Source organism: Eumetopias jubatus, unplaced genomic scaffold, assembly GCF_037043125.1.
Source record: "Eumetopias jubatus isolate StellerSeaLion01/CBP00866 unplaced genomic scaffold, mEumJub1_p1.0 scaffold_2, whole genome shotgun sequence".
Taxonomy (NCBI): Eukaryota; Metazoa; Chordata; class Mammalia; order Carnivora; family Otariidae; genus Eumetopias; species Eumetopias jubatus.
Window position 1 is genome coordinate 59,064,233 of NW_028274808.1, and position 22,271 is coordinate 59,086,503.

Consider the following 22,271-nt stretch of genomic DNA (forward strand, 5'->3'; position numbering starts at 1 on the left):
ATTCATTACGTAAAATGAAACCCAAAAGATAAGAACTTTTTCAGCCTACATTTATGAAATAACCACCTTTAGATAAACATTTCACTGCTCATTTCACACACATTCTAAACATGACAAAATTACTTAACTAACACCTCACATTAGCACTTACCTTGATACCAAAAGTGAATACTGTCATGATAATTTTAAATATGAGTGCTAAGCATAACTGCCATATAGCTGAATACACTCCAAGGCCTGCTGGACGATCAGGAATATCATCAACAATTTTACTGGCATTCATGTCATTTCTGTAGTCACAAAGAGAAGAGGATTCCAGAGGACCACAGTCTGTAAAAAGCTCTTTGATCAGCTCACTGGTGTTGAGCCTGGTATACGGATTAGGGAAGGCTATCACCGCAGTAATGGCAGCAACAACAATGACTTCAAGAACAGGATACTTTCCGAATCTGGTGGATTTGCGGCGACGACACCAGGCAATATTTGCCCTAATGAAAAAGGCTCCCCAAAGCCCTCCAAATACCCCGAGGAGAATAAAAGGGAACAGTTCAAAAAGGTACCATGGTGTGTGATACTCCACATAAAAAAGGACCAGACGGCTGTTACCAAATGGATTGATGGATCTCAAAACAAATGCAGCCACTAAAGCAGCAAAAAATGATCTCCATAAAGTTTTAAGAGGAAAATAATAGCTAACCTAAAAAGAAAAAGAAAAATTAATGCTATAATTTTATAAGATGTTTCTGGTATCTTATAACTTGAATATCATCGTCTAATTTTTGCCACAGCTAGTGTTTACATATAATAGATTTTACTGTGGTGAGGAAAAAATCAATGTTTTATTAACTTTGGCTATCACATCATTACAAATTCCCAGTATCAACTGGTCAAAAATGTCTAGTAATTATTTCAGATACCTAGCATTGTTTCATTTTCAAAATGAGTTTCACCTCATGTAGTGAAGAATAAATGCACCATCACCAACTCTTATGAGCTCATAAAGAAGTATTTAATTTGTCTCTTCTATATTAAAGAAAAAAGAGGAAAAGAACACAAACTGGAAAAGCAAATTTTAAACCATTCCTAGTCACATTTTTGTGTAAATATGTAAAAAGTCTTAAGCACCAATGAGAAAACAAAAACAAAATATGCCACTGATGCGACTAAAATAATTTTCTTAAACATCAATAACTACCCCAGAAATAAGCATACAAACTCACAATTCAGAAATTGATTAAAACTTTTTAAATAAAAACATGGGTGATAATATAACAAACAGTGGTTAAATAATTTCTACTAAGCCAAATCCATTTCTGCTTACTTTTAAATACATCAACAAAGTTTAATTTTAAATAATCACTTAATATTTATACATGAGTAATATTTTAAGGCCTTTCTCAAAGTAAAGAACATGTTATATTAATCTATAAGTAAGAATAAGTGAAAAATAACTTTACGAAGTTAAATCTGAAAACTTAAGGGCACAGTCTGTATTTATTACACTAGCTATATAACAGAAAAGCATGCCAAAATATATTTGTAATGGTAATTATGCATAATCTTATAGTTGCTGTTTTCTTTACCTACCTCTTCCAGGCTAAAAAGAACTCCTCCAATTGGTGCACCGAAAGCTACAGAAACCCCTGCAGCTGAGGCAGCTGATAGTACCTAAAAAGAGAATTTGGCTTATTTCATATATTCTTATAAATTCAAATATACCAAATAAAAATTCTTCATGTTGCCTGAATTTTTGACATGCCTCTCCTGAAGTTAACTCACATGTCTACCCCATCTCCCCAAGCAGAGGCCATTATTTATTTCCTCTAAAAAGATATTTTTTCTCTTCTGCTTTAACTGAAAGGTCATTCACATATTCGATATTCAATTAAAAAACATTTGTGCAAAATACACTAATGTAAATAGAATGCAAAGAAGAAAAAGGCAATGAATATACACAATTATCAAGATGTTTGGGAAGACCAGTAGAGAGAACAGTAACTGGGGTTTAGGGGGAGAGTAGTTTATTTTTTTTTAATAATTTATTCATTCATTTATTTATTTGAGAGAGAGTGAGAGAGAGAGATCATGAGCAGGGGGGAGGATTAGAGGGAGAGGCAGACTCCCCACTGAGCAAGGAGCCCGATGCGGGACTCAATCCCAGGACCCTGGGATCATGACCTGAGCTGAAGGTAGACGGTTAACCAACTGAGCCACCCAGGTGCCCAAGGATATAATTTCTTCAGATTTTAGAGTCAACTGCTTCACCATTAATAATTAATGTTTTCTATGCAAGCTCTATGCCCAATGTGGGGCTTGAACTCATGACCCTGAGATCAAGAGCTGCATGCTCTACTGACTGAGCCAGCCAGGTGCCCCTAATAATTACTGTTGTCTAAATCGTAGTAAAATATCTAGAGAACTTAAAACCTATTGAGTTACCTTATTTTCACTACTCTAAATCCTCTGAAAATATCGCTACTGCCAATTTGGAAAGCCTCATTCTAAAGCAAAAACAATGGCTACCCCCTTATGAGGCAGTCTTTCCAAACTGGAACCCTACAATAAAGTTAAAGATGACAAAAATATCCACAAACGTTCTTACAGATTCTCTCTCCACCTCCCCAGTCTGTCACTTGGACATTGCCCACTTCCCACCAGTGTGAAGCCAACTACACATACACATTCATTGGACATTTATATTGTAATTACTTTTCTAAGAGTCTTTATTCCCTTCACTATTTCATTCCAGTAAATATCTGAGGGTACCAAAGCATTTCCCCAAATGGTCAAGTTTTACATTTATGAAAAAGAAACTGGAAATAATCAAAATTAAATTATATATAATTAAGACCATGATCTCCATTATCAGGCTGCTGTTTGGCAAATTAAAAATAAGCAATACTTATTTTAATTAAATTGTACTTGGCTAGGGGCGCCTGGGTGGTGCAGTTGGTTAAGCATCCAATTCTTGGTTTTGGCTCAGGTCTGATCTCACGGTTGTGAGATGGGTCCCCAAGTTGGGCTCCACTCTCAGCGAGGAGCCTGCTTGTGTTTCTCTCTCCCTCTCCCTCTGCTCCCACCCCTGCTCTCTTGTTCTCTCTCTTTCTCAAATAAATAATTAAAAAAAAATAAGTAAATTGTACCTGGCTTTCAGAATGCAGACTCTGCTTATATGGGGGAGGACAGCAAATTTAATGATTTTGTTTTTTCCCACTAACAGGATTGGAGACAACACATTTAACTGAATTCTCTGTACATTTAATATAATAGAATTTTACATCAAGCTAACACCCGGTACTTATAACTCACACACACATTTTAATGTTTTATAAGTATCAAGGAATCATTTAATTAAAAATGTCAAGGAAGTGAACATAGAAGAAAGCCAAAATATGAGGCCTTCATGTTTTCAACAAGTAAACTCTAGCCATTATATACTAAGGTGAACAAAGTTAATGTCATAAACATTACTAATCATCACAGTGTATATCTTAAAATTTAAGTGAATTTAATTTCTATGGCATTTTCTAATAAATTACATTTTGCACTTAAAATGAATAAATAAAAATAAAAATCTTACCCCCAAATGTCAACGTACAATAGCAAGTAAAGGAATTGCACTGGAGAGACAAATGCTATAGCTCCATTTTAGCCCTAATTTGCTCTGCTACAACATAGTTTTAGGTTATGTTTTGTTTTGTTTTTAACATACACACATATCCACAGTCACAGAAATAGTAGTAGTAGTAAGGAGTACAGACTTTGGAGTCAGAGAAAAATAAATTTTAATCCATACTCTGACACTCTGCTACATAATCTTGGACAAGTTAGCAGCTCTATGCCCTAATTTCCTATCTATAAATGGGGACAATAGTGCCAAGTTAATAAGATTATTGTGGATTTAAATTTTAAAATGAAAGGACTTGTCACAGAACCAGATACATAATAAGTAATCAATAATGTTAGCTATTCGAGTTAGAGCATAGTACTAGAATCACAATTATCATTCAGAGGTGGAACTATGACGGTCTGAAGTGTTCCTCTTTCAGACTACTGCCAATGTATGAACAAAATGAACACTAAATGAAAGAGAAATCATTTCAATTGAAGAATCAAATAGCTTGATAAAAATATTCTACTTTTTTGTTATAGTATTAAAAACAACAGGATGAAAAGTCCTGTGCTAGGGTCAGAGACCTCTGAGTTCTCAATATTTAATTATATAAAAATATGGTATCTTGAAAACGCAAAGCGCTCTGTACCACCTTGGCCTACAGATTAGATTGGGAAAACAAGAAGGGATTGGGCTCCCAAAGTGTAGAGCTAATACAAAAGGTCTCAGGAGCCCATTTTTCTTCTAGAAAATATCCATAGCAATGTACAAACATTAGGGAACTCCATAATAAATAAAGTTTAAAGCCCTCCTAAAAGATCTTGGGCTGGCCTAAAAAAAAAAAAAAAAAAAGATCAAGGAAATAAATGTTCCTAAACAGCTGAATAAAGAGGAATTCCTATATTCCCTTTAGTATGAATCTCTGATTTAAACCTCAGGAGGTCCTAAAGGCCCTCAGAACATCTTCATGGTGCCAGATAGCTCTCTGCAGATGACACACCTCTCTCGGGGGCATTAGACACTTCCTCCAGAGGAAAACACAGCTGTTAAGACTTCCCAACCCTGGAAAAATACTGATGGTGAGAAATCAGAGGAAAAATAATGTTACATTTGGGAAAAACTTCAGAGGAAGAAAGGTGTAAGGCAAAGCAAAAACAAATGGAAAGAGCTTTGTGAAATTCAACTGAAACCAATGGACCAGGTAGTCTACCAAAACTTCTCTAAAATACCGGAGTAACTGAGCAGCACTGGGGATAGATTCTAGAAAGATATTAGAGATAATCAAAAAGGGGGAAAGAAGCAAACAATTCTCACATTTGAATCTGAATACAGAATTTATCCAAAAAGTAAAGAGTTAAAACACGATCTTTACACTAGAAAATTCTCACTAAGTCTATGTAATATTTATCTGTCAAATAAACCACAAAGATACTTACCTCCCTTTTTTTAGCTTCATTTGTGCTATACTTTGGAAAGAGGTAGGAAAAAATATTTCCACAGCAACAGGCAACATGTACCAGAGGACCTTCTTTTCCTAAACTCAAACCTGATGCCACAGCCAGTACTAATGTGATGGTTTTAATCATTAAAGTCCACTTTCCCAAGTAACCTCTGATGATGAATCCACTTAAAATAGTTTTAATCTACAAAGAAAAGATTAAGATAGCTAATTTCCTTTAAGAAACAGGAAAATTTAACTAATTTAAGTTACTCTCTTGTTTTACTCACAAAACCACCCTGCAAATATTTTTGGTGAACCATGGAACAATTCACAATTTTTCAAAAGCTTTAACTATTACGCTACATAATAAATCTATATCATATTCTAATTCTCTTCTCAAGCAAGGATTGAAGGAACCCTATCTCATGAACAAAACTAGAATATAAGGCCATGTTAAAAGGAATACAGACCTTAATAACAAGGGTTGTAATTACATAATAAGGAAAAGGTAAATTTGAATATTTCTGTTGTAGAAATATAGGTAAATACATTCAGATATTCTGTGTCAGAAATTAGGATATTTTGTCTTCTCAGAGTGCTGCCATTATGTGTAATATTTTCCTATATATTAAGAAGGATAAGTGACAACAGCTAAATGCTGCATGATACTGCCCCTTATTGAAGACATAATTAACAAAACTTTAAAAATCACTAAAATTAAGTTTCAAAAGGAAATGCATTAGAAAAAGCTGGTAAGACAGAAAAATTAAGAGGGGAAAGAAATGAATTCCCATCACACCATTCAATCCTAAGTATATTCTTTAAATTACACCATTCAATTCTGAGTATATTCCTTAAATTACCGTTGATAAAAAATAAAACCCAAAAGTTTATACTATTGCCTCACTGTGGTCAAATGTTTATTTAAAGTACAAAATTGTTATAAATATTATCTGCCAAATTCAAGAAATATTAACTTATTTAATTAAAAAATAGTCATATAAAAAGAGTAAATATATTCAAATCAGGTTCATAGCAGCAAAACATCAACTAATCCATCAAAGAACTTTAGGCCACATAATACTTTTCCAGCTTTATAACTGAGTTTTCTGATATTTGTTTACTCACGTGCTAAATTAGTGGTGGAAAAAAAAAAAATCAACCTCCACAGTTAATGATGAAATGACTATGGGGAAGAATTTCTTGTGATATCTACAATCAACTTACATTTTTAAAATTTTCTTTTTTACATTACAATTTCCCCAGAAAAACAACTACTTTTTCCCCCCTAAAGGCAAAAAGATCAACATCATCACAATTACCAAATGTTTAAATGATACTAAAACATTGCATGGCTTACCTCTGGAATTCCAGAGCCACAGGCATATGGAGCAAATACTTTTACCAGGGAAACGGCAAGAAAGGCAAAACTCAAGGCCCAGAAGATGTACATTATGTAATTCATGATGTAAGAACCAGGACCCTAAAAGGCAAATCGTATAGTATGAATTTAATGTATAGTGCACCCCAAATGCAAGTGCTTGCCACATAAGAAACTTGTGTGAAACTCGTAAGTTTCCTGGTTTACTTCCACAATAGTTAAAGCTTTATATGAACAAAATACTTAAGTAAAATCAAAAAACATATTCATATATACAAGGAGTCTTAATCTGTTTAATGTTTTCCTAGCTTTTTCTTGATACCTAAAGTCTGGTTGCCAAAAATCTGCTACACTTTAACCTCTGCCTACCCACAAAACACATTTTGGAAATAGTTGAAGACGAAATTGTATTTGCATTTAGATCTCATTCCTCTGCAGTTCTGAAGATCAAGTGAGAAACAGCATACTGCCCATGTTATCAGCAAATATATTCTTTTTAGCTCAAAAATTCAGCTTTAACAAAATTTTTAAAACATATCCTTATATGACCATGTAACTATATATAACATTCTAATTTTTACAATGTTCTTCATTACAGAATGTCAAGAACAGTAATCATTTAAATAGTATAATGCTACAAAGAAAAATATATGGATTTCTTCAAGATATCTCCAGTTACAAGGCTTATTTTACTAAACTTTTTGATAATTTATACTTCCCGACAATATGTTAGGCAGTTTTAATAACATGACTTCCTATTAACTTTGTGATTATACAGATCCTACTGCACTTCTTTTCTACAGTAAGAAATATATTTAATGTCATAATTGAATAGACTTGAATGTGACTATGTAGTTAATTAATAGAGCTTCTTGAAACTTTACATTTTACTTGCTGCAAGGTATTCTTCTATTTTCCAATCTATCCTATTACATTTCTTTTTTTCTTTTAATGCAGTTACAATCATCTAATATGTGATTAATTCTATAATTAAATGGAGATTTATTTAGCCATAACAATTACTAATTCATCTTCAGACCCAGCAAGACTTACTTCCGCTTGACCTATGATTAATTCTGCCCATGTTTTCCACTGTGGACATTTATCCCTCTCTTCAAATGTTGTTTCATTAGATCCCCAACAACACTGTTCATGGTTGTACCACAATGCACTAAGGCAAATGCCCTCCTTTAGATCGGTCATCCAGTCAGCAGCAATGTCTATTAGTCCAGCCAGTGCCCCTGTAAAAACATGTTGACGGTAGTAAAAAAAAAAAAAAAAAAAAAAAAAAAAAAGTAAATCCATTTTTGGAGTGTTAAAAACTATCAAGTTAAGAGGGTCAAAGAAAGCTGCAGACTCCCTATACATAAAGGGTCACATAGGGAATATTATATAAATTTAAGATTTTTAAGTCTTAGGTATAAGTAAGTTTATATTACTTCTAAAAAAGTATAGATAGCCACTCTTTAATATAAAATGGCTACTCTGTTTGAAATTAAAACTAAATACATCATTTAAATTAATTGTGATTTGTAATAAAGGTGTTTAAAGACACTAACATATCTTTAAAAGACAGCTATCTAGCAGGAGGTTCACAAATCAGGTTATTAAAGTCAAAGTTTTTATTATTATGTTTCAATCTGAAACTTAATAAATATGCAAATGAGATCAATATCATTAAAATTTAATGTCCATTAGAAATAGTGAAACTCATAGCATTAATGAATTACTGTGACAGACTTTCAGTTTTCTCCTTAAATAACAGAAAATTAAACATGCCAAGATCATTTTAATGACAGAATACAAAAAATATACAAAATTTATGGTCAAAATCTAGGACCTTCTCATCACATAAAAAGATCAATAGGTCACATACACAGGGGTCACAAAATTCTTGTGCACGTCAATTAGAGGTATCAGTACTTCCCTCTATTCACCACATACATTTTAATTTTCCTCATGTTCTTCTAGACATAATCTTCCATGGTGGAAGCTGAAAGTCATTAAAACAGTCCTTAAAGTTTGTGTTCAGATCTTCAACTCCTATTTCTTAAAATCTCACACATAGGCACATTGTGGGCACTCGATAGCATGGTAGTTGAAATGCAGACTCTTGAGCAGAACTGCCTAAATGTAAATCTTTGCCTGGCCACTTACAAGCTACATGACCTTAGTCAAGTTACTAAACCTCTCTCTGTGCTTCAGGCACCTCATCTGTAAAATGGTGCTAACCGCAGTACTTATACCACAGGACTGCCATGCAGTTTACATACATGTAAAGATTTTAAGGCAGTGCATGAAGCACTCAGTAAACAGTAGCTACTTATTATGATGTTAATATTACAAGATACTTTATTGTTTTCTGGACCAAACCACGTATTTTACAGACACAGAAACTGAACCCAGAAAGATCAACCAAACTGCATAGACACTTAAAGTGACAGAGCCAAGACTAGACTCTGAAGCTTCCTGCCTCCTAGTCTTATATTTAAGATTTCTTGAAGGAAACAAAATAAATACTTTTAAAAATCCAACAGGACCTGAAAAAAACATTGTGGGAAGGAGTGGAGAACGATTTATTTTTCTGTTAACCAAAAAAGGATTACATTAAAATTTTTCTTTACCTGATGCCAATCCTGTTAGTGTTACTACTAGCCATCCTGACCATGCATCATATAAGCTTTTTGTCATTTCCCATGCTGATTCTTTCTTTTTGCTGTTGATCTGAAATTAGAAATGTTTATGCTTCATTTTTCAAACCATGAACAAAAGCCACAATTCTAGAATCTAACAGTTTTTTTCAGTTACTATACACGAGACAGTAATCTATAAACTAAATCATGGGAAAGGTGAGCTTGGGGCAGAATCACTATGTCAGACAGTTGTTATACTTGTAAACCAGATGATAAACATTTACCCAGAGATCTGCATTTTTAACAAAAACCTCAGGATTTTAGAGCAAGGGGTCCACAAACCACACAGAGTCTGGCCTACACTGTTTTAAACTGAATCAAATTTAGCTGATACATAACTTTTATATTAACAGAAATAAGACATTATGGCTTGCAATGTCTGTCATTCCCTGACCATTTTCTGGTCCTAGCAATTAAGTGGATTATAATATTCTTTAAAAGATAAGGCCGGTTAATAACAGTGCCCATAATAACATGCTCATAAATACAGTATAGAATAGTCATGTGAATAAAGGGCCTGCCAAAATTTGTAGGCCTGTAAATATGCAGTTATGGAGAGCTCTAATCCCATTTGTAGGGTCCAGAAGCTCTCTTCTATCACTGTGTAAGGCAGAAGTGTCCTCTAGCAGGACAGGAACAGATTTGATTTCCAGATCTCACTCAACTAAGACACAAGAAGGCAACTCTTCCTCTCTTAGTAAGAATGTACTTTTATTTTTTTCTCCTTTTTTTATTATGTTAATCACCATATATTACATCATTAGTTTTTGATGTAGGGTTCCATGATTCATTGCTTGTGTATAACATCCAGTGCTCCCTTCAGTACATGCCCTCTTCAATACCCATCACCAGGCTAACCCATCCCCCCACCCCCCTCCCCTCTAGAACCCTCAGTTTGTTTCTGAGTCCATCGTCTCTCATGGTTCGTCTCCCCCTCCGATTTCCCCCCCTTCATTTTTTCCCTTCCTACTATCTTCTTTTTTTAAACATAATCAAGAAATGGGCAGAAGACATGAACAGATAATTTTCCAAAGAAGACATTCCAAACGGCCAAGAGACACATGAAAAAGTGCTCAACATCGCTCAGCATGAGGGAAATCCAAATCAAAACCTCAATGAGATAACACCTCACACCAGTCAGAATGGCTAAAATTAACAAGTCAGGAAACGATAGATGTTGGCGGGGATGCGGAGAAAGGGGAACCCTCTTACACTGTTGGTGGGAATGCAAGCTGGTGCAGCCACTCTAGAAAACAGTATAGAAGTTCCTCAAAAAGTTGAAAATAGAGCTACCCTACAACCCAGCAATTGCACTACTGGGTATTTACCCCAAAGATAAAATGTAGGAATCTGAAGCAGTACGTGCACCCCGATGTTTATAGCAGCAATGTCCACAATAGCCAAACTGTGGAAAGAGCCAAGATGTCCACTGACAGATGAATGGATAAAGAAGATGTGATATATTTACACAATGGAATATTATGCAGCCATCAAAAGGAATGAAATCTTGCCATTTGCAACAATGTAGATGGAAATGGAGGGTATTATGCTGAGCAAAATAAGTCAATCAGAGAAAGACATGTATCATATGATCTCACTGATATGAGGAATTCTTAATCTCGGGAAACAAACTGAGGGTTGCTGGAGTGGTGGAGGGTGCAGGAGGGATGGGGTGGCTGGGTGACAGACATTGGGGAGGGTATGTGCTATGGTGAGTGCTGTGAATTGTGTAAGACTGTTGAATCATAGACCTGTACCTCTGAAACAAATAATACATTATATGTTTAAAAAAAAAGAAGATAGTAGGAAGGTAGAAATGAAGTGGGGGAAATCGGTGGGGGAGACGTACCATGAGAGACTATGGACTCTGAGAAACAAACTGAGGGTTCTAGAGGGGAGGGGGGTGGGGGGATGGGTTAGTCTGGTGATGGGTATTAAAGAGGGCACGTACTGAATGGAGTACTGGGTGTTATACGCAAACAATGAATCATGGAACACTACATCAAAAACTAATGATGTAATGTATGGTGATTAACATAATAAAATTTAAAAATTTAAAAATTTAAAAAAAGAAAGAAAGAAAGAAAGACACCAAACTATGGTTTTTCAGACTTGGGAATCTGACAGGCATCTTCCCAAAAACAAACCAAGGAAGTCTGTCATTTCAAGTGAAATAAATGTGTATTTGTTTCTAATAACAGAATTTGAGCTTTCAAGTAAAACAAGAATTTTGGAAAACTTGTATCTATCACTATAAGGATGACAGATTCCAACGACTTAAAGACTTTTCTAAAGAGATCAGGGTTGATATTAACAGATGTGATTTTTTTATATTGTATAATTAAAAGTGTCAACACTTGAAAGAACTGCATAAATCAGTGAATATTTTCCAAATGATCATTGCATGACATGACAAAATTATTCATTAGAATTGAAGGTGAACTAACAGATTTTAATATAACAAAAGACAAAAAGTTCAGTGGTATAGTTTCAGATTACCCACTGGCAACTAATCTTTAAGAAACTACCAGTTGTCACTTTGGTACAGTATCTAAGACTACCCACAATGATATAAAAAGGTTATTAAAATAGTCCTAGCTTTTCCAACCTGCCATCTATATGAGGTTGGATTTTCTTCATATACTTCAACCCAAATAACATATCACAACAGACTGAATGCAGAAGCAGATATTAGAATCCAGCAGTCTTTTATTAAACCAATAATAATGAGATTTATAAAAATGGAACATATATCACTGTAACGATGACAGATTCCTTAAATCTTATAAGGATCCTTATAAGGATGACAATTTCATTATACCATATTAACAAAAATCAAACTTGTTAGTATCAACCCTGATCTCTTTAGAAAAAGTCTTTAAATACTGGAAATCTGTATTTATAATACATATAATATAAAAATATGTTTGTTTTGTTTTCATAAAAGTATGTTTTGATGTTATGTGTAATGGGGTTTTGTTATACTTTTAAATCAACATCTTTTAAATTTCTCAGGTTTTGCATGGAATATGATAAATATCAATTAATATAACCACATAAACTAAGTTCCCTAGGCATCCTCAATAACTCTTTAGAGTTTAGAGTTTAATAGTGTTCTTGATGAATGGATAAAGAGGATGTGGTATATATATACAAAGGATTATTACTCAGCCATCAAAAAATGAAATCTTGCCATTTGCAACGACAAGGATAGAACTAGAGGGTATTATGCTGAGCAAAATAAGTCAATCAGAAAAAGACAATTATCCTATGGTTTCACTCATATGTGGAATTTAAGAAACAAAACAGAAGAGCACAGAGGAAGGGAGGGAAAATAAAACAAGATGACATCAGAGAGGGAGACAAACCATAAGAGACTCTTAACCACAGGAAACAAACTGAGGGCTGCTGGAGGGGAGGGGACGGGGGATGGAACAGCAGGGTGAGGGGCATTAAGGAGGGCACGCGATGCGATGAGCACTGCGTGTTATATACAACTGATGAATCACTGAGCTCCACCTGAAACTAATAATACATTATATGCTAATGAACTGAATTTAAATTAAAAAAATAATTCTAAAAAAAGCGTTCTCAGATGATAAAATAAAATAAAATAAAATAAGTGTTCTGAGATGAAAAATTTTGAAAATCACCACTGGATTGTATTGTGTCTTCCAAAAAAAGTAAATCTTGACTGATGAATCTCAGAGGTTATACTTGTCATAAACAAAATAATCTCATTCTAATTTCAACTTTACTATACATGTATACATTAATATGAAAGCTTTTAACTAATTTGTACAAGCAGTTATTTTCATTTATAAGTAAATTTCAGACCTTAAAGTTATAATGACCTTTTAGAAGTTGGAATTTTATTTTTTCAAAGAGAGTTTTTTTTTTTAATTTATTTTAGGATTACATCAGTAAGTCACAACCCACAAGTTGTACTTTTTAGTAAAAGCCATTCTTTTTTTAAACGTTTTTTATTTAATGGATAAAATACTGATATAACTTTAAAATTTTTATTTTTTATTTTTTTTAATTTAGCAGAAATTTATTTATCTATTTCTTTTTTTTGATGTTACAAATGGAACAGTTTATTTCTGAAGAAATTTTAGCCCAACTCTTTAGCCCAAGATGTATCTGAAATATACATTTTCTATAAAAACCGTTGGAAATATTATTGCAATATAAGTAATTCTTTTTTTTATTAGTGATTCATTACAACACTTAATATGCCCTTTACAGGACTCAATTTGAGAAATCTCAGCATTTAAAACTGAGAAAGGAAATAAAAGAAAACAGTAAAATCCCACAAAACTCTCTCTCCAATATGGTTCTTCTGTAATAATAATTATATAACAAGTTTCCTCTTTTACTGTAGCTGCTGTGCTGCTCAAAGACAAAAATCATGCTGACTTCTATACCTCAATCTTCCTCCACAACTCATGTGCTGTGTTTTCCCAGTCCTTCCTTTTTTGTCTTATTATACTTCCTTGATTTTAAGTTACCTCAAGTTCTTTCCAGGGGTATAAGTAAACTTTTTTAAAAAAATTACATATAGAGAGAAAAAAACATGCATTGCTTATAAAATGTAGAAATTTCCTAAATGTACTTTAATGCATAATATATATTTTGGCAGCCTGAGATCATTGGCAAAAATATATTATTAAAGGGCGCCTGGGTGGCTCAGTCATTAAGCATCTGCCTTCAGCTCAGGTCATGATCCCAGGGTCCTGGGATCGAGTCCTGCATTGGGCTCCCTGCTCAGCAGGAAGTTTGATTCTCCCTCCCCCACCCCCCATTTGTGTTCCCTCTCTCACTGTGTCTCTGTCAAACAAACAAATAAAATCTTTAAAATATATATATATTACTAAAATGATCTAGTTATACACTACATTAAAAAATTACTGAAAACACTTACCCGTCTATGCCTTTCTCTGTCTTTACATTTCTCTCGCACCCAATCAATAGTATGGAAATCATCATATGTACCAACACCTGGAATTGGTTCATCCAAAAGATCCAGTAAGTGTGTAGAACTGTTAATGCTGCCTCCATTAGTCATTGTATAATGAGTTCCTACAAAGCAAAAAAGAACACTATGTTTTATGACAGACAATGGTGAACTATGTAACCTTCTTAATAGTTCACTAGTAATTCAAAAAGAAATAGTATTACTTGAAATATAATAAAATAAAGGAGGGAAAACATCAAGAAAAGTTATCCAAAACTTGGTAATAAGGCAAAAGACCATGGCATGTCCTTTCAAACATATACTACAGTGTCAAAAATAAGCCTGCGTAGTACTCATCTTTTGCTCTGAGGAAGAGGACTTTGATTTATTATTTTCTATTGATTAGGACATAGACTCTAAAAAGTTAGATAACGACTTACAGAAGATTGATAAATTGAAAATTATTGTTTTCATCTGGTAAAAATGTTATTCAATTTCATCTAGCAGAAAAGATAATACTTAGAGTTGTAGTGTTGTAGGTTTTTGTTTTTTGCCCTGTAAGAAAATTTTTCACTGATATTTCATCTCACACACCCTCCTCTAAGTCATCTTTGTCATCAAGCTAGTCACTAGTACTAAATAAATCTTTTGACAGGTGTTCACTATATACTTATAAGAGACTTTAAAAGTACCAGGAACGACACTGAAAGACAATTCACAAAAAAGACTTAAATTTATAAAGTTCAATCCAACACAAATGGCTCTTAAATTTAAAAAGTTCAATCCAACACAAAAAAGAGAAATACGAATCAAACCTACAATATCATTTTTCTCTATCAGACTGGTAAAGATTAAACAGTTGACTAATGCACTGAGTTGGCAATGTTATGGGGAAGGAGGACTTGCCACAAAATTATTAGTTTAAGTATAAACTGGTATAACCCTTCTAGGAAGTCAAAGCTACCAAAATTTACATACACAGATACTCTCTAACCCAGCAAAGTCCACTTTCAAAAATTTTTTTTGCAGTTACATTTGCATAAATCCATAAGTTACACATAGTGTGGTAAAACATCTTACTGTGCGCTTTATAAGGAAAAAAAATTAATGCTGAATTGTTCGTAATCCAAAAGAAAGGTCAGCAAAAGAGCCAGAAGTAAATACGTTAGGCATTGGAGGCCACAGTCACAACACAACTCTGCCATAGTGGCACAAAAGAAATCATAGATAATATATGAATGGGTATGGCTGTGTTTCAATAATACTTTATTTACAAAACAGTGAAGAGCAGCATTTGGCCCAACCACTGATCTAAAGTCTCTACAGCACAAACCAAACTCAACGGAAGACGTTTACTAGGAATTTTCTACTTACCGGCACTCTTCTAGATAGTATAGGAGAATACAAAGGCCATTGTCCCTGACTCAATGTAACATTGAATACTGTACTAATAAACTTAACGTCTATTTACTTCTCCCAGGTAGAACGGGAGAAGTAAATAGACAGGACTTCCCTTCCTATTTGATACATTTGAATATTTGCCTTGGAAAGTATAAACCTTCTAAAAGAATAGTATATTGATCTCAGTGTTTTGGCAGAGGTACTCCAGGAATGCATAATTTATCATTCTTGGCTGAGGGTTTAAAAGCCCAATCCCTGCAACAGCCCATGTTGCTTTACATAAAACAACCTTATACTTTTTACACTAGCTCTCTCTTCCTCTACCCTGATTTTACTCAGCAATTTCCACCTGGTAAAAGCTGGCTGAAAGGCCATAAATTTTCTTAAGGAAAAAATTACTGGAGAACAAACATAATGTGTATTTATAATGTCTTGACAAACTTGAGAATCTCTGACTCTGCTTTCCATGTGATAATATTAAAATTGGCAATTTTAAAAATGTTTTTGGAGGGACATATCAAAAGCCTCTATGACCTTCTGATACGATGACATCACTTCTGGACAAAAATGCATAAAGTCAATCTTAAAAGGAGAAACAAACACAAATTGAAGGAAATTCTACAAAATAAATGGCTTACATTCTTCAAAAAATGTCAAAGTCATGAAAGACAAAGAATGACTGAGAAACTGTTCTAGATTAAAGAAGACTCAAAAGACATGACAACTAAATGTAACACGTGCTCCTGGATTATGAGAATGTGGACCAGGAAAAAAACTGGGTTGGTTTTTTTTTTTTTATATTAAAGGACAGAGTAAAATAACTAGAAAATTTGTAAACAGTCTGTAGATCAGACAATGGTACATATCGATATCAATTTTCTGATTCTGAAAATTGTACTATGGCTATATATAAGGGAATGTTCACTCATAAGGAAATACAAACTGAAGTATTTATGTATACACATACATTTAGGTATTATATATACACACACACAAAATAGTACATGTTATATAGAGAATAGCATATAGAACAGTGAGAGAAAGATTAAGAGACAGACTAAACAAATGTGGTAAAATGGTTTTTTTGTTTTTTTTTTAAAGATTTTATTTATTTATTTGACAGAGAGAGACACAGCGAGAGCGGAAACACAAGCAGAAGGAGTGGGAGAGGGAGAAGCCGGCTTCCCTCTGAGAAGGGAGCCCAATGCAGGGCTCGATCCCAGGACCCTAGGACCATGACCTGAGCCGAAGGCAGACACTTAACCGTCTGAGCCACCCAGGTACCCCCAAATGTGGTAAAATGTTAACATTTCAGAAATCCGGGTGAGAAGTACAGAGGATTCTTTTCACTATTTTTCAACACCTCTAAGACTGAAATTGAAAGAAAATGTTTTTTAAAAGTCTGCCATGATATATTTTGAAAACTTCCAACTCCTCCCACCCCATGTTGCCTTTATTTGGGTAGAGTCAAAGAAACATGGACTGCTAATTTTAATTATTACTCTTCTATTCAAAAATAGAAGAAAATAAAAAGAAAATAAAAAAAATAACAAGCAAAATTTCTATACGACTTAACATATATCCACACAATACGTCACCAGCCCCATGATAAGAATCGTCAAGCTGTTTGCACCATAAAGATGATAAGCAAATGAAGCATTTATTACTCCAACAGACATAAAGCAGGAAGTACAAAAGTAGACACTCATTTTAGCAAAAGGTACAGCAACACAATAAACGATATTTACACTAACTACGGGTCTTGTCTTTAATGATTTTCAAAAAGTTACTCTGCAGAAACTACTCTGACATCTAACTAACAAAACTATGCAACAATTCAAAATATCTGAAAACCAGAAATTAAGGATTCAAACTTTTTAAACCAGAGGACCCTGTGAACCAATGTTTTGTGTTTTGGGGCTTTTAGGTTGTGTCCCTTACAACTTCTGGGGCCGATACAGAACATGTTAGCATGGGATTTAGCCAGAGCAGTTTGTGTCCCCAACAGACTGTTTGTAGGTCAGTCTGTCCCTTCAACCCTATTTGCTTCTATGTACAGAGCAATGGTGTTTCAAAAAAGCATATTATAGGGAGAAATACTGATTGATGTTTTTGGTTTTGGGGGAACCCACAGAAACACAGAGTCAATTATTTCTAAAAGAAATCTGGGTCAGGGGCGCCTGGGTGGCTCAGTCGGTTAATCGTCTGCCTTCGGCTCAGGTCAGGTCCTGGGATCGAGCCCCACATCAGGCTCCCTGCTCGGTGGGAGGCCTGCTTCTCCCTCTCCTACTACCCCTGCTTGTGTTCCCTTTCTCGCTGTCTCTCTCTCTGTCAAATAAATAAATAAATAAATAAATAATCTTAAAAAAAAAAAAAGAAATCTGGGTCATTCTTGTGACTCCTACTAACAAATTGGCTTGGATAGTAACCAAGGAAGATTTTGGTATGAAAGTAAAATAAAATTTTTTTGCTGAGACAGAAATAATTAGAATATTTCTCTGGCTCCGATATATATAACTAAGTGGAATCCCCAGGAAGAGAAGGGCAGACATTTCAATCTGGCTTTAATTTCTCTTTTATCCTGTTCCTTACTCATTGTAGGGGCTATTACCGAAAATTGAAAGACATTATACTGAATGTGAAATCAACTAACATATTTTTTTAATTTAAAGTTTGTACTTGTGGAGTGTCACACTTGGTGGTCTGTCCTCTGCTCTGCCTCCCCTCGTTTTTTAATAGTACAGAAGTGGGAACTGTCCATTTCCAAGACACCTTTGACCCACGGATCTATTTTCTATTTCTCATAGCCTCTGAAGACAACAGTCACCACACTCAAGGCAGGGATTTGGGGCTCAACATTTCAGAGGCCCCCAGGCAGACTACAAACTGTGATAAAAGGTGCAGAGTCTCTCATTTGTACAGGCTGCATTCATCAAATATTTACCAAGAATTCCAGATAAAGTGTTCCAGCCTTCACCTCAGATCATTGAAAATATGGTGGGGAATCCACAGTACCCTCATAAGCTGCATATTGTTACCAGAATAAAAAGTACAAAAAGATGTCCAAATTGCTGGGGCGCCTGGGTGGCTCAGCTGGGTAAGCATCTGACTTGGGCCCCGGTCATGATCTCAGGGTGCTGGGATTGGGCTCCCTGTTCAGCTGGGAGTCTCCTGGTCTCTCTCTTTCTGCCTCTCCCACTGCTTGTGCTCTCTCTATCTCTCTCTCAAATGAATGAATAAAATCTTAAAAAAAAAAAAATGTCCATATTGGGAAAAAGATATAATAAAGATGGTTGGGTTAGAAAAAGCACATACTCAAGTTCACACAAATATCCCTTCAGTGAACACAAAACTGAAAGTGGTTAAACATTTCATAAGAATCAAGCCCCTGAAGTTGCCACAAGGACGTTCAGCAGAGGAGGACACGTCTAATACATGCCTCCAGAGTACTGGGGAGGGACGCCTGGGTGGCTCAGTCGGTTAAGCAGTTAAGCGTCTGCCTTTGGCTCAGGTCATGATCCCAGGGTCTTATGATCAAGTGCCGCGTGGGAATCCTTGCTCAGCAGGGAGTCTGCTTCTCCCTCTGCCTACCATTCCCCCTGCTTGTGCACGCCGACAAATAAATAAAATCTTAAAAAAACAAAAAAAAGAGTACTGGGGAATTAGTGGTGCGGTGGCATCTAAACCCTATAGATCAGGAAGCAGTTAAGACCTAATGCCAGAGCAATTTCATATTAAAAAACGTAAATCATTTAAAGGTAGTGAGAATGAGTTCTCATTAAAATATATTTTAAATACTAAAAAAATAAAGTTTGTAATTGCAAAAGAGCAGTTTAAAGAAGAGTTAAGAAGAGTTAATACCTATCCTTCTCAAACTATTCCAAACAATAGAAAAGGAAGAAAAGCTTTCAGTGCTTCCATTCTATGAGGCCTACATTATCCTGACATCAAAGCCAGACCAAAATACTATGAAACAAGAAAATTATAGACCAATATCCCTGATGACCACAGATGCAAAAAATCCTCAACAAAATATTAGCAAGCCAAATTCAAAAATACACCAAAAGCATGATTCACCATGATCAAGTAGACTTTATTCCAGGGATGCAAAGATGGATCAATATCCATAAATCAATGTGATATACATTAACAAAATGGATAAAAATCATATGATCATCTCAATAGATGCAGAAAAAGCATTTGACAAATTCAACATTTGTTTATGATAAAAACTCAACAAAGTGGGTACAAAGGGAACATACTACAATATACTGAAGACTAAATAGGACAAAACCACAGCTAATATCATACTTAATGGTGAAAAGCTAAAAGCTTTTCCACTAAGATCAGAAACAAGACCACTCTCACCATTTTTATTCAATACAGTACTGGAAGACCTATCAGACAAGAAAAAGAAAAGGCATTCAGATCAGTAAGGAAGATGTAAAACTGTCGTTATCTGCAGGTGACATGATACTATATAGAGAAAACCCTAAAAACTCCACCAAGAAACTATTAGAATATATGAATTCAATAAAGTTGCAGGATAAAAAAAAATCAATACAGAGTAATCTCTTGCATTTCTATACACTAATAAAAAACTAGCAGAAAAAAATTAAGAAAGCAATCCCATTCACAATTACATCTTAAAAAAAAAAAAAAAACCCTAGGAATAAATTTAACCAAGGAAGTAAAAGACCCATATTCTGAAAACCAAAAGACACTGAAGAAAGAAATTGGAGACAACACAAATATATGGAAAGATATGCCATGGTCATGGATTGGAAGACTTAATATTGTCAAAATGTCCATACTACCCAAAGCAATCTACAGATTCACAAGCAATCCCTACCATAAATACCAATAACATTTTTCACAGAGGTAGAAAAAATCCTAAAATTTGTATGGAACCACAAAAGACTACAAATAGCCAAAGCAACTTGAGAAAGCAACAAAGCTGAAAGTATCATAAGCCCAGATTTTAAATTATCCTACAAAGCTATAGTAATTAAAATAGTAACATAATGGCACAATAAAGATAAGAGATCAATGGAACAGAATAGAGACCCAAACACAAACCCACATTTATATGCTCAAATAATCTACAACAAAGGAGACAAGAATACACGAAGAGGAAAGGACAGTCTCCCAACAAATGATAATGGGGATACTGGAAAGCTATATGCAAAACAATGAAACTGGCCCACTTTCATACACCATACACAAAAATAAACTCAAAATGGATTAAGGATCTAAATGTGAGACCAGAAACCATAAAACCCCTAAAACAATAAAAAAGAAACAAAACAAAACAAAAAAAAACCCGACAGAGTAAACTCTTAGACATCAGCCTTAGCAATATTTTTTGAGATCTGCCTCCACAAGCAAAAGAAACCAAAGCAAAAGTAAACAACTGGGACTACAACAAACTGAAAAGCTTTTGCACCATGAAGGAAACCATCAACAAAATGAAAAGGCAACACATTGAATGGGAGAAGATATTTGCAAATGATGTATCTCATAAGTTGTTAATATCCAAGTTATATAAAGAACTCAACACACACACACACACAAATCCAATTAAAACATGGGCAGAGGACCTAAATCAACATTTTTCCAAAGAAGACATCCAGATGGCCAACAGATACATGAAAGGAAAGTCAACATCACTCATCATCAGGGAAACACAAATCAAAACCACAATGAGGTACCACCTCATATCAGAATGACTATTAGCAAGGAGACAAAATATAACAAGTTGGTGAGGATGTGGAAAAAAGAGAACCTTCACGCACTGCTGGAATGCAACTGGTGCAGCCACTATGGAAAACAGTATGAAAGACCCTCAAAAACTTAAAAACAGAAAAACTACATGACCCAATAATTTCACTTCTGGGTATTCACCTAAAGAAAATGAAAACACTAATCAGAAAAAAATAAATGCACTCTTATGTTTATTGCAGCATTATGTATAATGAATGGATAAAGAAATTTTAGTATCTATACATAATGGAATAGTAATTTGCAACAACATGGATGGACCTAGAAGGTATTATACTAACTGAAATAAGTCAGGGAAGGAAGGAAGGAAGGAGGGAGGGAGGGAGGGAGGGAGGGAAGGAAGAAAGGAAGAGGGGGAGGGAGGGTGGAAGAAAGAGAGAGAAAGAGAGAGAGAGAAAGAAAGAGAGAGGGAGAGAGAAAGAAAGAGAGGAAGGAAGGAAAGAAAAGAAAGAAAAGACAGAAAAGAAAAAGAAATAACATATGATTTCACCTATATGTAGAATCTAAATCCCAAAGCAAACAAAAAACAGAAACAGACTCCTAAATATACAGAACTGGTCACTGCCAGAGGAGAAGGAGGTGGAGAATAGATAAAATAGTGAAGGGGATTAAGAGGAACAAACCACCAGTAATAAAATAAGTCACGGGGATGGAAAGCACAGGGAATATAGTCAATAGTAGTATAAAAACAACAAATAAAATATTGCACCAGGATGAGTATAACTTTTCATTTATGTGCTTTCCTGTATGATCTTTTATTGTATATTGTCTTTTAACTGTGTACTTGAAAACTTACAAAGAAATTCTACCAAAGAATTAATATGTGAAAGGAGTTAATACTCATGAAATTTATACAAAAATAAATTTATCAATATTGGAGTATTGGAAAAATTAATTAATAAAATCTGTTATTACAAAAGAATTGCTAAATAAAATTCAAGAATCAGCTGGCTATTTAAAAAAATTTTTCAAACTTTCAATTCAGTATGTATGACATTTCATAT

The 22,271-nt window shown here is 34.5% G+C and overlaps 1 protein-coding gene and 1 pseudogene across 5 annotated transcripts in view; one reads left to right on the forward strand and one right to left on the reverse strand.

Annotated features, from left to right (window-relative positions):
• CLCN3 (Cl-/H+ antiporter 3) overlaps positions 1–22,271 on the reverse strand; it is a 91,634-nt gene that overhangs the window by 20,774 nt on the left and 48,589 nt on the right. For all 5 annotated transcript variants that reach the window (XM_028104351.2, XM_088021008.1, XM_028104347.2 and 2 more), the window contains 7 exons: positions 14,053–14,210; positions 9,060–9,159; positions 7,489–7,676; positions 6,415–6,537; positions 5,050–5,256; positions 1,588–1,668; positions 152–697 (listed from right to left, as the gene is read on the reverse strand). In XM_028104351.2, the coding sequence (XP_027960152.1) occupies positions 152–697; positions 1,588–1,668; positions 5,050–5,256; positions 6,415–6,537; positions 7,489–7,676; positions 9,060–9,159; positions 14,053–14,210 (1,403 nt within the window). The remainder of the gene's footprint in view (positions 1–151; positions 698–1,587; positions 1,669–5,049; positions 5,257–6,414; positions 6,538–7,488; positions 7,677–9,059; positions 9,160–14,052; positions 14,211–22,271) is intronic.
• Positions 14,250–19,202, forward strand: LOC114210077 (large ribosomal subunit protein uL30m-like; annotated as a pseudogene).